The sequence below is a fragment of the Bactrocera latifrons genome, unplaced genomic scaffold (assembly GCF_001853355.1).
Source record: "Bactrocera latifrons isolate USDA-ARS-PBARC rearing strain unplaced genomic scaffold, ASM185335v1 scaffold_50, whole genome shotgun sequence".
In the NCBI taxonomy this organism is placed as follows: domain Eukaryota; kingdom Metazoa; phylum Arthropoda; class Insecta; order Diptera; family Tephritidae; genus Bactrocera; species Bactrocera latifrons.
Genome location: NW_017537157.1, coordinates 1028943 through 1041134, shown reverse-complemented (window position 1 = coordinate 1041134; position 12192 = coordinate 1028943). Strand labels below are relative to the sequence as shown.

The 12192-nt window shown below is 44.2% G+C and overlaps 2 protein-coding genes across 10 annotated transcripts in view; one reads left to right on the top strand and one right to left on the bottom strand.

Moving 5' to 3' along the window:
• The window catches only part of LOC108973800 (serine-rich adhesin for platelets), a 74112-nt gene that overhangs the window by 40436 nt on the left and 21484 nt on the right, over positions 1–12192 (bottom strand). For 8 of the 9 annotated variants that reach the window (XM_018941282.1, XM_018941285.1, XM_018941288.1 and 5 more), the window contains exons 5-9: positions 4127–12151; positions 3846–4035; positions 1652–1739; positions 1430–1583; positions 180–498 (exon numbers count right to left, since the gene is read on the bottom strand). In XM_018941282.1, coding sequence (XP_018796827.1) covers positions 180–498; positions 1430–1583; positions 1652–1739; positions 3846–4035; positions 4127–12151 — 8776 coding nt within the window. The remainder of the gene's footprint in view (positions 1–179; positions 499–1429; positions 1584–1651; positions 1740–3845; positions 4036–4126; positions 12152–12192) is intronic. The other variant, XM_018941284.1, reaches the window with a different exon arrangement.
• Positions 2208–3744, top strand: LOC108973802 (girdin). Its single transcript, XM_018941292.1, has 2 exons — positions 2208–2902; positions 2973–3744. The coding sequence occupies exons 1-2, from the start codon at positions 2278–2280 to the stop codon at positions 3713–3715; spliced, it is 1368 nt and encodes a 455-aa protein (XP_018796837.1). The 5' UTR covers positions 2208–2277; the 3' UTR covers positions 3716–3744.

Genomic DNA, 12192 nt, shown 5'->3' with positions numbered 1-12192 from the left:
TATATAAAAAAATTATATAAAAATGTGCATAGCAAATATCGTTAGTGTTGAAAAGTTCGCACAAGAATACGTTTGTATAATTAAAGAAATAGAGAGAAAAAGAGTGAGATAGAAATGACATTAGTCGAAAAATTCTATAGCAATTTGGGCAAAAAAGTTTTCGATTCCACACGACTCACTTATTCGCGTGTCTGCTCAAGTGCTTCTTATAAGCACATTCCAAAAACGCATCGGCATCGAATTTTTCCTGCTTACTCCAGTGATTCGGATCGGTGAGCGCATTTTGACTAGCGCTGGCATTGGGATTCGAAGTCGATATCGGTGTGGTTACACTTGACGGCGATAAAGTGGCATTCGTGGGTGAAGCGGTTGCCGATGTGGCGGCGCTGATGCTGGCGCCCGCATCTTTATCAGCCTCCGTTTTGGCGGTTGGCGTGGCGCTAGCAGCCGCAGCAGCTGCATTTGCCAGATCTTTTTGCGCCTTGCCACCATTACGACCTGCAACGAGTAGCAATTCCATATTAATACTGAAGTCAACTCCAGTTGTAATAAAACAAACAAAAAAAAATTATATATTTTAAGCTGAAAACTTACAAAGATTATTCACATCAGTTGAGTATATTTACAGTTTATATGTAGTACTAAATATAATTAACTTATTTACATTGAATGTGTCGCAGGTTTTTAGGTTATGTATAATGCTGGTACATTACAACTTTTCACATATATGTTTGTATGTTTATGCATTTACAAAGTGTTTCAATGTGCGTAAATAGAAATGAGTTGTTGCTATAAATCTGCGACTTTTCAAAAATAAATAAATACGCTACAAATGTGTGTATGTGTATATAAGTGCATAAATATGGTGTTTATGTCTAAATTACAATACTACTACAATATAGGACTAAATTTCGAGCATTTATTTTTTTATATTTGTTGAGCATATTTATAGACTACATACAATGCTAAAGAGACAATACACGCACATCTTTTAAAAACACCCAATAGAGTTTACGTTAATTGAATTGCATTGTAAGTATTAAATATTGAATACTAAGGCAAAGTTTAAAGCAGTTTGGAAAATTGAACGTTCATAGACGATATGGCTACTTGTTGATTCGTACGCAAAAAGTAACAAAGTTTACTTAATTTCAAGTGAATCTTATATAAATTACGCGAATTACTGCATTTTTATGCATTCGAGTGAGCAATTAATGTTTAGGACACCGCTTCCTTTTGCGACATAAGCGTTTATTGTGCTATACTCTGCCATAAGGTAATATGTAAGGAGCAGCCCATCTCAGCTTGTGACAACGTACATACAAGTATTACGATTTCTGTTTTTGTTAAATTTACGGGGTTTGAGCGTGCGTGCGCGCATTAACTACGTCCGTGCAGTTAGAGTGCGTGTTTGTATCTTTTACCATACCTTTTGCATTCCTACCTCGTGGCACCAAATTATGTAGGCCACTATGATCCCTGCTGATCTTCTGCACTTCACCATCCTCGGTCGGTGTTATTAGATCCCAAATGAAATTCTTGATTTTCTCATCACCCTTATACACTTGCAAGCAATAGAGCAGCTGCAAAGAAAATACGAAAATATTTTCAATTATTACAAGGGAAAATTATGTATATAAGTGGTACTTACAATTATTCTGGCGCAGTCTTCAACGTCCATTTCACGCCAGCCGCGCTTGAATTGGCCTAATTCGAGAATTTCTGGCCAGCGACCCCAGCTTAAAAGAGAGAGAGAGAGATAAAGATGACATTATTTATCTGTGCTATACTACATTAAAGTTATTTGTTGTTGTGGTGGTGTGAGGAATCAGTGTTTGAGAAGATTTTTACTCAGCGAAAACCTAAAGTTTTCTCAATATTAGCATGGTTGGTCATCATTTTTAAAATCAAAAATTCGAACGAAGTTTTTTTAATTTCGTGTGTTTCCTAAGCACTCTTTGTAGGCCACTGCTCACAATTTTCGAAAAAAAATAAAGAAAATATTTATTTCAGTACACAATGTATCTCATTTATCGAAGTTAATTTCAAATATTAAAAAAAAAATAATAATAAGAAATCCTAAATATAAACAATTTAAATTTAAAGAAAATTTTTTTTTCTCAGTACACCCTGTATTTCATTTATCGATAAAGCTTATATGCGAATTGAAGTTCAAATAATAAAATATAAGAAATACTAAAAGAAAATCAAACAAAATCATTTTTTTCTCCTGCTATACGTATCTCACTTTTTCAACTTTTTTCAACGATCCTCAAAATGTCGATAGTGCAGCAATCGGATGGCGATTTTACCGCTTATGCCACACAACGCCCCAACAGTTTGGAAGCTCGTGGCAAATTGCCATTTCAAATAAATGAAGGTGCCGTTACCGATTTTACATTGGAGACATTCATCAATAATCTGCAATTGGACCTTTACCGTTTGATGAATGAGGAAGCAAAGGATGAGTATTTGGAAAAATATGATGCTTTGGATATGTTCACGGCCGTGCAAGAAATAAACCGCGAACTGGCTATAGTTAAATTGGAGAATCATTTTCTCATCGATTTTCTCGAACGTAACGATCCAAAAATGCTGATTGGGCTCAAGACCAGGCGTATCACAGCATCAGCGCAAAGACGCACGACTACAACTAGCTCTGTGGGCAGTGCACGTTTATCGAATGCAACGCCGAGACGTTCAATAAGTTCGAGACCCTCCGAAACCGTCTCCATGTACAACACAAGCCAATCAAACTACACGGGCGCTTCAAAGAAAGGTGGACCGGCGGGTATGCATAGCGGTCAAATGGAGTATAGACTAAATTACAAGTCAAAATGCGAAATGGCGGAGAAGGCAACGACCGAAGTCGAAAAACGTGTAAATGAAATTGAGAGCAAAGGTAGGCACAGAACCAACAAAGTGAGAAGCTTGTTTTCACGATTAAATTCTTTTCTAATTAAAACTTGCAGCAATGCAAGCGATTAAGTTGCTGAATGCACGAATTGAGGAGCTACAATTTCGCTATGACGAAACCGACGAAACGATGAAGAATTTCCAATTACATTTTCTCAAGGACGAAAAGGATATTGCATTTCTGGAGACTGCTGGTGAGAAACAAATTGAGCGCAAATTCAAAAAGTTCGTCAACAATTGGCTGAAGAATGCACGCGCGCTGCTCAGCACAATGCGCTTACGCATAACGGCACTACATGAGAATTGCCAACAACTGCGCAGTGATCTAATAACAAAGTCCGATTTGAGCGGCATCTTGAGCGCTGTTGACTTCGAGCAATTGATGATTAAACGAAATGAGCTACTAAACTCATTGGATGAGAAAAACGCGCACATGGCGGGTTTGAAGAGTGTTACTGGCAAAGCGTCACTGGCCATGTCGGAGGAGAAGCAAATCATGATGAATATTGAGGAGGAATCGAAATCAATTGCAAATAAGACTGTGGATGTGATAAAGAATGTTTCGCAGCTAGAAAGAGAAGCCAAAGCGGTAGAGGAGGAAAATAAGAAGGAATTGAAAATATTGCAATCGCTCAAAGAGCAGCTGGAGCGTTATCAGGCACCTAGTGTAAATCAATATGTTGAAAAGAAGGATGAGTTATTGATGTTGGAGAAAGAGGAAAAAATGTTGCAACGTAAAATTTACATATTAAATATGAAGCTCAATAATGTTTACAAACGTTGCGCAAAAATGCAGTGAGCGAATGTTGGCTTAATTTGAGTGATAATTATACAACATATATATTTTTTACTGGTACTTGTAAAAAAAATATTTTTATTTGACATTAAATATGTGTGAGGTGCATAATATGTTTCGGTTATACACTTACCCGAATGATAACAGACCCTTTTCCACTTTGAAGCACTCAGACTTGGCCCAATTACCGTATTGGATTTCATCCAAACCCAGCGAAGCTAAAGCATCGCGCTCTCTTGGTATATACTCGTCGTTTATGCTTGTTTTCTTTTCGCGCTCACGTTCACGCATACGTTTTTCCTTGCGTCGTCTTGAACGTAAACCTTAAGAAAAGAGTTACAGTTAGCAAATTAAGTTAATAAAGTTACCAAATTACAAAAGGGAAAGCAATACAAATACCCGCTTCATACTTACTTATGCCACCCTCTTCATCGCTATTATCGTTCGAAGAGTCATCGGAGTTGATTTCCATGACGTCCTCATGGCCATAGCGTTTGATTTGCGTGCGTCTGCGCGGCTCTGAGAGCACAAGATCTTCAGTTTCGTCACGTTCACAAGCATCCGGATCAATATCCGCTTTCTTGGCCCACTTGGTCCAGAAGTCGGGATCATCGATTTTGATATCCGACCGATTGCCAGAAGCAGCAAATGAAGCCTTCGAAAATGTTGAACCCTTTTCGGATTCCATTGTAATAACTTGTGTGCGCCGTTTCAAAATCGAATCAATGTCTTCCTCGCAAAACTTATCGCCAGCATTGTCGTCGTCCATTACAGCACCATAGGCGCCCTTGCGCAGCAAATCTTCAATTTCCTTCTTCGACAACTGCCTGTTGCTGCCGTCCTTGGAGTTGTGCGTATTCATTGATTGCAAGACTGCTTTATCCAAACCCAATTTGAGCGAAGCCTTATCGAACATCTCACGTTCGTATGTATTACGGCAGAGCAGTCGATAAATCTTTACCATTTTACGTTGGCCGATACGGTGACAACGAGCTTGAGCTTGTAGATCGTTTTGTGGATTCCAATCGGAATCGTAAATGATAACGGTGTCGGCTGCCGTCAAGTTAATACCCAAGCCACCAGCTTTGGTACACAACAAGAATACAAAACGATCTGAACCGGGCTTGGAGTAGCGATCGATCGCCTCTTGACGCAAATTACCGCGTATGCGTCCATCGATACGCTCAAATGGATACTTGCGATACACCAAATAGTCTTCCAGGATATCTAGACAACGTACCATCTGACTGAAAATCAGCACACGGTGACCATTCGCGCGCAGTTTTGGCAGCAGTTTGTCGATCAACACCATTTTACCAGCGGATTGTATAAGATTCTTATAATACGATTCAGGATCATCGCCATGTTGCGCGCGAAAATCATATTGTATCTGCTCTTCAGCGCCATTCAACAGATAAGGATGTATGCAGCATTTGCGCAGCTCCATCATGGTGTTCATGAGATTGGGGATATTCGCGGAGGTGGTGCCCTTTTTTAGGAATGAAAAGTTCTGTTCCAAAATACCACGATAGTATTTCTTTTGTATGTTTGTGAGTTCGACTTCGATGATAGTTTCCTCCTTGGGAGCAAGCGATTTTTCGACATCATCTTTAAGACGACGTAACATCATTGGCTTCAGCAGAGCTTGCAATTTATTCACCTCCTCTTCGGTATGCAGACTACCGAACTCACGCATGAATTCCTCGGGGCAAGAAAATTGATTCGGCTCGAGGAAATTCAGCAAAGAGAACAGCTCACTTATATTATTTTGCAGTGGTGTACCCGAGAGTAGCACACGATGTTCTAGATTCAATTGTCTGAGTCCTTCCAACAGCTTGCAATTACGATTTTTCAAACGATGCGCTTCATCGATGACACACAAACGCCAATTAAACGATTTCAAGTCCATGTGATCGGTAACAATCATTTCGAATGTCGTAATTAGTACATTGAATTTCACGGGCTCTTTAAGCACTTTACCGCTTTCGGTTTTGTAATAGAATTCGTAGTCTTGTATCATTTGTTTGCTCGTTACAGAACCATGATAGACCACGATGTTCATATCGGTCCAGCCCTCGAACTCGCGCTGCCAATTTGGTATAGTCGATAACGGTGCAATGACGAGGAAGGGACCACGTATGCCATATTCGTATACCGAATGTACGAATGTTAAACTCTGTATAGTCTTTCCTAGACCCATTTCATCAGCTAATATACAGTTATGTGAATTATACCACGAGAACTTCAACCAATTCAAACCCTCCAACTGATATGGACGCAACGTATTGCCACTTTTATAGATTGGCGTCTTTTCGAGTTTCTTCCATTGTTCGGGGTGTGGACGTTTTTTGTTCTTCCACTCGGGACGTGGTGGTAATTTATTGAAACGCACATACTGCTCAATCTTATCATCATCCACATCCTCCTCCAGTTCCCATGTGCAGTCTTCATAGGGTAAGGACTTCCATTTYACCAAATAATGCTTTGTCGTTTCGCCAGTATTTTCATCCGTGTGCACGGACATGTCCAACACACGATCGACTTCTACAAAATCGGGATTGAAGGGATCTTCCTCGATGCTATCGAATATGTTTATTTGTTGTGCTTGTTTTTGCTGGAATCTGCGTATCTTGGCAGTCACTCTGCGATCGCCTTTGAACAATTCCTCTTCGGTGCGCCACTCGCAATGCAGATAAGAGAAATTGCGATATTTAACGAAGAATTCCTCAACGTCGATGTAAACTGGTTCTGGCTTTGTTGTGCTAGAATCAGCGTCTTTGCTCTTATCATCATCATCATCTTTATCTTTATCGCTCTTATCTTTTTTATCCCCCTCTTTGGCTTTTTCACCATCATTTTCTTTCTCTGCATCCTTTACAGTCACGGATGTAGCTTCACCATCTTTGAGGTCCTTCGGTTCAGAAACGTCAGCTTTCTCATTCGAGTCCTGCTTAGCTGGGTCATCGGGTTTTTCGGCTTCAACTTTAGCTTCCACCTCGTCGACATCCATTTTCTCTTCTGTATCTTTACTCTCTGCATCAATTTTTTCTTCAGCTAAATTTTTCTCTGGTTCTTCTACTTTATCAGCGTTACTCTCGGTGGATTTGTCTTCGTCCACGCTCTTTTCTGTTTCATTTTTGTTTTCTGTAGCCGCTTCTTCATTCTTTTCGTCTTCAGTTTTAACGACGTCACTGTCTTCTTTATTTTCGCTATCTTTGACTTCAGCATCTTTAGAGTCCATTGTGGAATCTTCACTTTCCTTTTCTTTCTTTTCTGCAACATCATTACATTTAACGTTCTCGTCGATCTCCATTTTCTCAGGAGCCTTTCCTTCTTCCGCGTTATTTTCGATGGCATCAGTCTTTTCAGATTCTTTTTCTAATTTTTCAGCATCCACATCCATTTTGTTGTCTTCAGCTGCATCTTCGCCCTCTTTCTTCAGTTCTTCACCCGGTTTTTCTTTACCTGTTTCTTCGGATTTTTCAACAATTATCTCATCCTTGTTATCTTCTTTTGCATCCTTTTCAGCCTTGGGTTGTGTTGGTGGTGGATCCGGTATAAGTTCACGTCTTCCCATGCGCACCGCCAACACATACTGTACTACCATACTATCCTCATCGCCGGTATTGATATACACGTAGTTAGGCTTAGAAGAGAGTGGTGGAGGCGCTTCTAATGTAGACTTGTCTTTATCCGTTGCTGTACTGGAGCTTGCCTCAGTGGCCGTTCCGTCTTCTGTTTCTGCGGTTGTAGGCTTTTCGTCCGTAGTGGCGCTTTCACCTTCTGCACCGGAATTCGCGGCACTGGCATCTTTGTCGGCATCGCTGCTTGGTGGAGCTATGGCTGCCGCGGCCGCCGCAGCTGCTGCTGCATTCGAACTTTTCTTTTCTTTCTTAACCGGTGAAGCCATCAAGGACGAATCATCGTCGGAGAATCGTAGCATTACATCGTCAATATACTTCTTTCGTTGGGTATTACGGGAAGAGCGTCGTTTATTTGTGTCCGTTTCGGAGTCGGGTGGTGGTGATGGTGGTGGCGTGCTAGCCAGCGTGTCATCCTCACCATCCGATTCGGGTACGATGCGACCGCGATTACGCCGTTTCTTAAGTGCACGTGCGGAGAGCTGACCTCTGCGTCGTGTGGTGTAGGTAGCGTCATCGCTGTTATTACCACGATTGCGACCACCTGAACGTTTCTTGCTTCTACGACTTGGTGTGGTTGCGGAATCGCCTGCAGAATCAGGTATTGAGTCAATAGTCTCATCACCGGCTTCTCCAGACTTTTCATCGTCCATAGGCGTACGCGTTGTTGGTATCTTTGACACTGGTATATCATCGTAGTCAGGTGCGTCACCATCGATATTGGTAGATTTAACTTCGCTATTAGGATCGTCCGATGTTGTAGTTTCAGGCTTATTGCCGCCATCAGAGGCATCATTTGTGGCATTGCCGCTTTGTTCTGCGGCATCTGATTTGCAGACAGAAAGCGGCTTGTTGTCCTCTGCTTCACTGCCTTCAGCTTTTTCGTCGTCTTCACCATTCTTCTTCTTTTTGGCGCCACTGCGTCGTCGTATTGAAGCGAGCGATTCACTCGAGTTAAGTTCACCATCTTTGATCTTTTTCGCTTTAGGTGTGCGATCACGCGGTGGCTTATTTGGATCTTTTGGTGCTCGTGGCTTACGCGGCGGCTTCTTTTTCTTTCCTGCATCATCTGTAGATGTATCGAGTTCGTTAGCAGAGTGCACAACGTCTTGCGAGTGATCACCGCTGCCTTCATTATACTCCAGCATTCCCACGACCGATGTATCACCAGCACCCTGCGTCACACAATCTTCCGAAACAGGCAACTGAGTTGTTGGAATCGCATTTGGTGGCATGATGTTGCTACTTATGTCCATAATATCGCTGTTAGGTTGTTGCATTTGTTGCAATGCAGCTTTTTCCTTCTTAGTGCGTGGTTTGCGAGGTTTATTGGCACCCTTACCACGACCACGACCGGTCGTGCTCGACACTTGCGGACTCTCAACCATCATTTGGCTGTGGAGTACACTGCTGCTACCATACAGAGCAGGTATGCCGCTGGTCTGGTAGAGAACACATTGCGGTCCGGCGGCAGTACATTGATCGTTTAGCTCGTGTTGTTGCAATATATTCAAACGATCTTGTAGACGCATGATTTTTTCTTGGTGATCGGGACCTGTCGGTGGCATGCAATACATTTCTTGTAATTGTTGTTGCAGTGCCGCAACTTCTTGCTGATGTAAAAGCGGATAGGGCGGATACATGTGACCCGGCGGTGGCACGGGTGCGCCATATGGTGGCATCATCAACTGTTGCGTACCATCATAGCCCATAGCAGTCATGCCAGGCGTATTGGCCATAGGATTGTGGGGCAGCAGTGGGGGCAGCATTGCCGCCATCTGTGGTGGTGCTTGTGAGAATGTTTGTTGTGGTGGATTTGTTGCCACCGTTGTCACATTTGGTACAGCAGTGATTTGGGTCATGGTATCGCCTACTGTTGTTGTCGGAACGGCTGTTTGCTGCGCTGGCGTTAGAGTTTGCTCCGTTAGTGGCAGCACTGTCTGTGTGGGTGTTTGCTCAGGAACCATCGTCATTTGCGGTTCGGTTTCTGTAGCAGAGAGCGTCTCTTCTGAGCATTTTGCTTGTTCCAGCAGTACGTCAGAGACTGTGTTATCTGATGATTTAATTCTTTCTTCTTGCATTTCCACATCTGCAATGGTTGCATTGCACGATTTGATGGATGCACTTTCCTCCTCCAAAGGCTTTGAAACCTCGGCAGTTGTGTCGTGCGTGAAACCGTTTTCTGCCGACTGTTCATTGCAGGGCAGCTCTGTGGCGCATTGCTGTGTCGTGGCATCTTCAGCATTCTTATTTTCGGTAATTTGTTGTTGTAGTTTACTGGCATTTTCGAAATCATTAATATTCGTGGCAGCGCCTATAAACGAGGACTGCGAATTACTGTCTAGCATGGCAGCCGCAGCTGAGGCGGCGGAAGATGCTGCAGCCACGGCAGCGCTTGTTGAAGACATCGAATTGTTGTCGAAAAGACTGGCGCCCGCGCTGTCCAGCAGGCCTCCGTGTCCGGTGGCGGTGGCGGAATTCGAGTTGCTATTTAACACCGCATTGCCGAGACTATCAATGCCCGACATTGATTGCTGTTGATGATGGCTACTGTTAATCGAGCTTTGCGAATTACTGTCATGCACGGAGGTGGGTTGATTGTTCACAATGCTGTTGGTCGAACTGTTGCTGCTGCTGTTGTTGCTATCATTAGCCACTACGGCCAATGTGGAAGAGTCGTTCGAGTTGGCTGTTTCGTTCAGAATGTTAGCCAAATGATGTGAGGGTGTTGATGTCGGTGTTGGGGGCTGTTGTGGTGGCTGCTGCAGCTGCTGTTGCTGGATTTGTAGCGATTGATGCTGAAGTTGCTGTTGTTGCGCTGTCACCGTTGGGCTGGACGCCATTGGTGACGAAATCTGCGCTGGAGACATAGATGGCTGTGTTATCTGCAGTTGTGCTTCACGCTGCGTTGACTGCTGCTGCTGCTGTTGTTGTTGATGCTGTTGTGGTAATGGCTGCTGTTGAGGTTGTGCCTGCGGCTGAGGTTGCGGCTGCGACTGTATTGCCGACTGCGTCTGTGTTAGGATCTGCGTCGGCGTTGATGTCGGCGGTGGCTGTGACTCCAATTGTGAAAGCTGTTGTTGTTGTAGGCTCGACTGGAGACTAGCTGGTGCATCTTGTGTCGCCGTTAACATTGCAGCAAAAGGATCGCCCAGCAACTGGTGGTTGTGCTGCTGCTGTTGATATGGTTGATGCATTTGTTGTTGGGGCGGGGTTGGATGATGTGGTGATAATTGTGGGTGATGTCTTGGCGACTGCTGTTGCAGCATAGTCTGCTGATGGGGCGATTGTTGCTGTTGCTGATGCGGTGACGTTTGTTGCTGCAGCTGCGACTGAACAAGAGTCGGCTGTTGTTGCTGCGCTTGCGAAGTCGGTATACCGCCAATTGTTGGTTCAAGTGCAGACGCGCTTCTGTTCATTAGCGAGGCAGTAGTATGGTCTGTAGCTGGTGGTAGCTGATGGTGGCCTATATGATGGATGCTCGGTAAGCCTGGTGGTTGATGATGCAGCTGTTGCTGTTGTTGTGTAGAAGGGGAAACTTGTTGTTGTTGCTGCTGTTGCTGTTGTGTATGCATAGGTGACATTGACGGCAACTGCTGCTGTTGCAACTGTTGTTGTTGCTGCTGCTGCTGTTGCTGCTGTTGTTGTTGTTGTTGATGTTGATGACCAGTACCCACAATATCATTAATGGAATGCTGTAACTGCTCATTCAATTGCTGATGCTGAGGTTGTTGTTGTGGTTGGGGAGGTTGCGCTTGCTGCTGTGATGGTTGTTGTTGTTGCTGCTGCTGCTGCTGCTGCTGTTGTGGCGGTCCAATAGATGATGGATGTCCAGCCGGTGGCTGCTGATGAGTCATACCCTGTGCCTGAGCATATAAATTCATTTGTTGCTGTTGGAGCTGTAACTGGGACTGCGACTGTGAACTCATCCCACTATTCACATTCAATGGAGACGGATTTTGTGGCTGTGGCAAGCCCAAATGTGGGCTCCATTGTAGGTGATTTTGTGGTGAAACCGGCATCCGTGGTCCCATTGGTGACATTGTGGCGTGGCTGGACGCCTGACGATAGGCTGACGGATATTCCATTGGTACACCGCCCGGACCAGACATAACGCTCTGGGCAGGCATAACCATCTGTTCGAGTGCTTGTAGTGTATTGACAACCGGTGGACCACCACTAGATTTGGAGCTTGGCGGTCCAGTATTTGGTAGTTGTGGACGTGGCGGTGTAAGACCAACCATTCCCGAAATGCTGTGATGAGTCGGCTGTTGCTGATTGGGTGAGTTTACTTGCTGTTGTGTTTGCGCTTGCGTTTGCGACTGTGGTGGTGGTTTAGCTGGCGACATGCCCGGTCGCGGAGACATTTGCGGATGCGGTGACATTGTCGGTGGCCGCGGTGACATTTGTGGCGATAATTGCGGAAACGGTGCGCGGTATTGTGGCGATGATGATAACTGTGATGACGTAGCCTGATGCTTGGCTGAGGACAAATATGACGCTGCTGCGGATTGTACACTTTGTACGTTGCTTTGTTGCTGCTGATTCTGTTGTTGTTGCTGCTGTTGCTGCTGCTGCTGTTGTTGTTGTTGTTGCTGTTGATGATGACTACTGTAGCTTGGTGGCACTCCTATACTATGAGGCGGCGGCAAACCAGCACCTGGAAGCTGCTGATGTTGGTTTGGCGGCTGTATTAGACCAACATGATTTTGTTGCTGCTGCTGTTGGATCTGCTGTGGCTGTTGTTGGCTCTGCAACATATGCGAGGTGGGCTGTTGCTGCTGTGGCGCACCCAAACCAGGAGGCAATGATGACTGGGGCAAGCCAGTTGGAGCTGTC

Bases quoted from the DNA above. Each gene is read 5' to 3' on its own strand.
- LOC108973802 (XM_018941292.1), top strand. From the start codon at position 2,278: ATGTCGATAGTGCAGCAATCGGATGGCGATTTTACCGCTTATGCCACA. The intron at 2,903-2,972 runs GTAGGCACAGAA...TAAAACTTGCAG, and splicing joins AAATGAAATTGAGAGCAAAG to CAATGCAAGCGATTAAGTTG.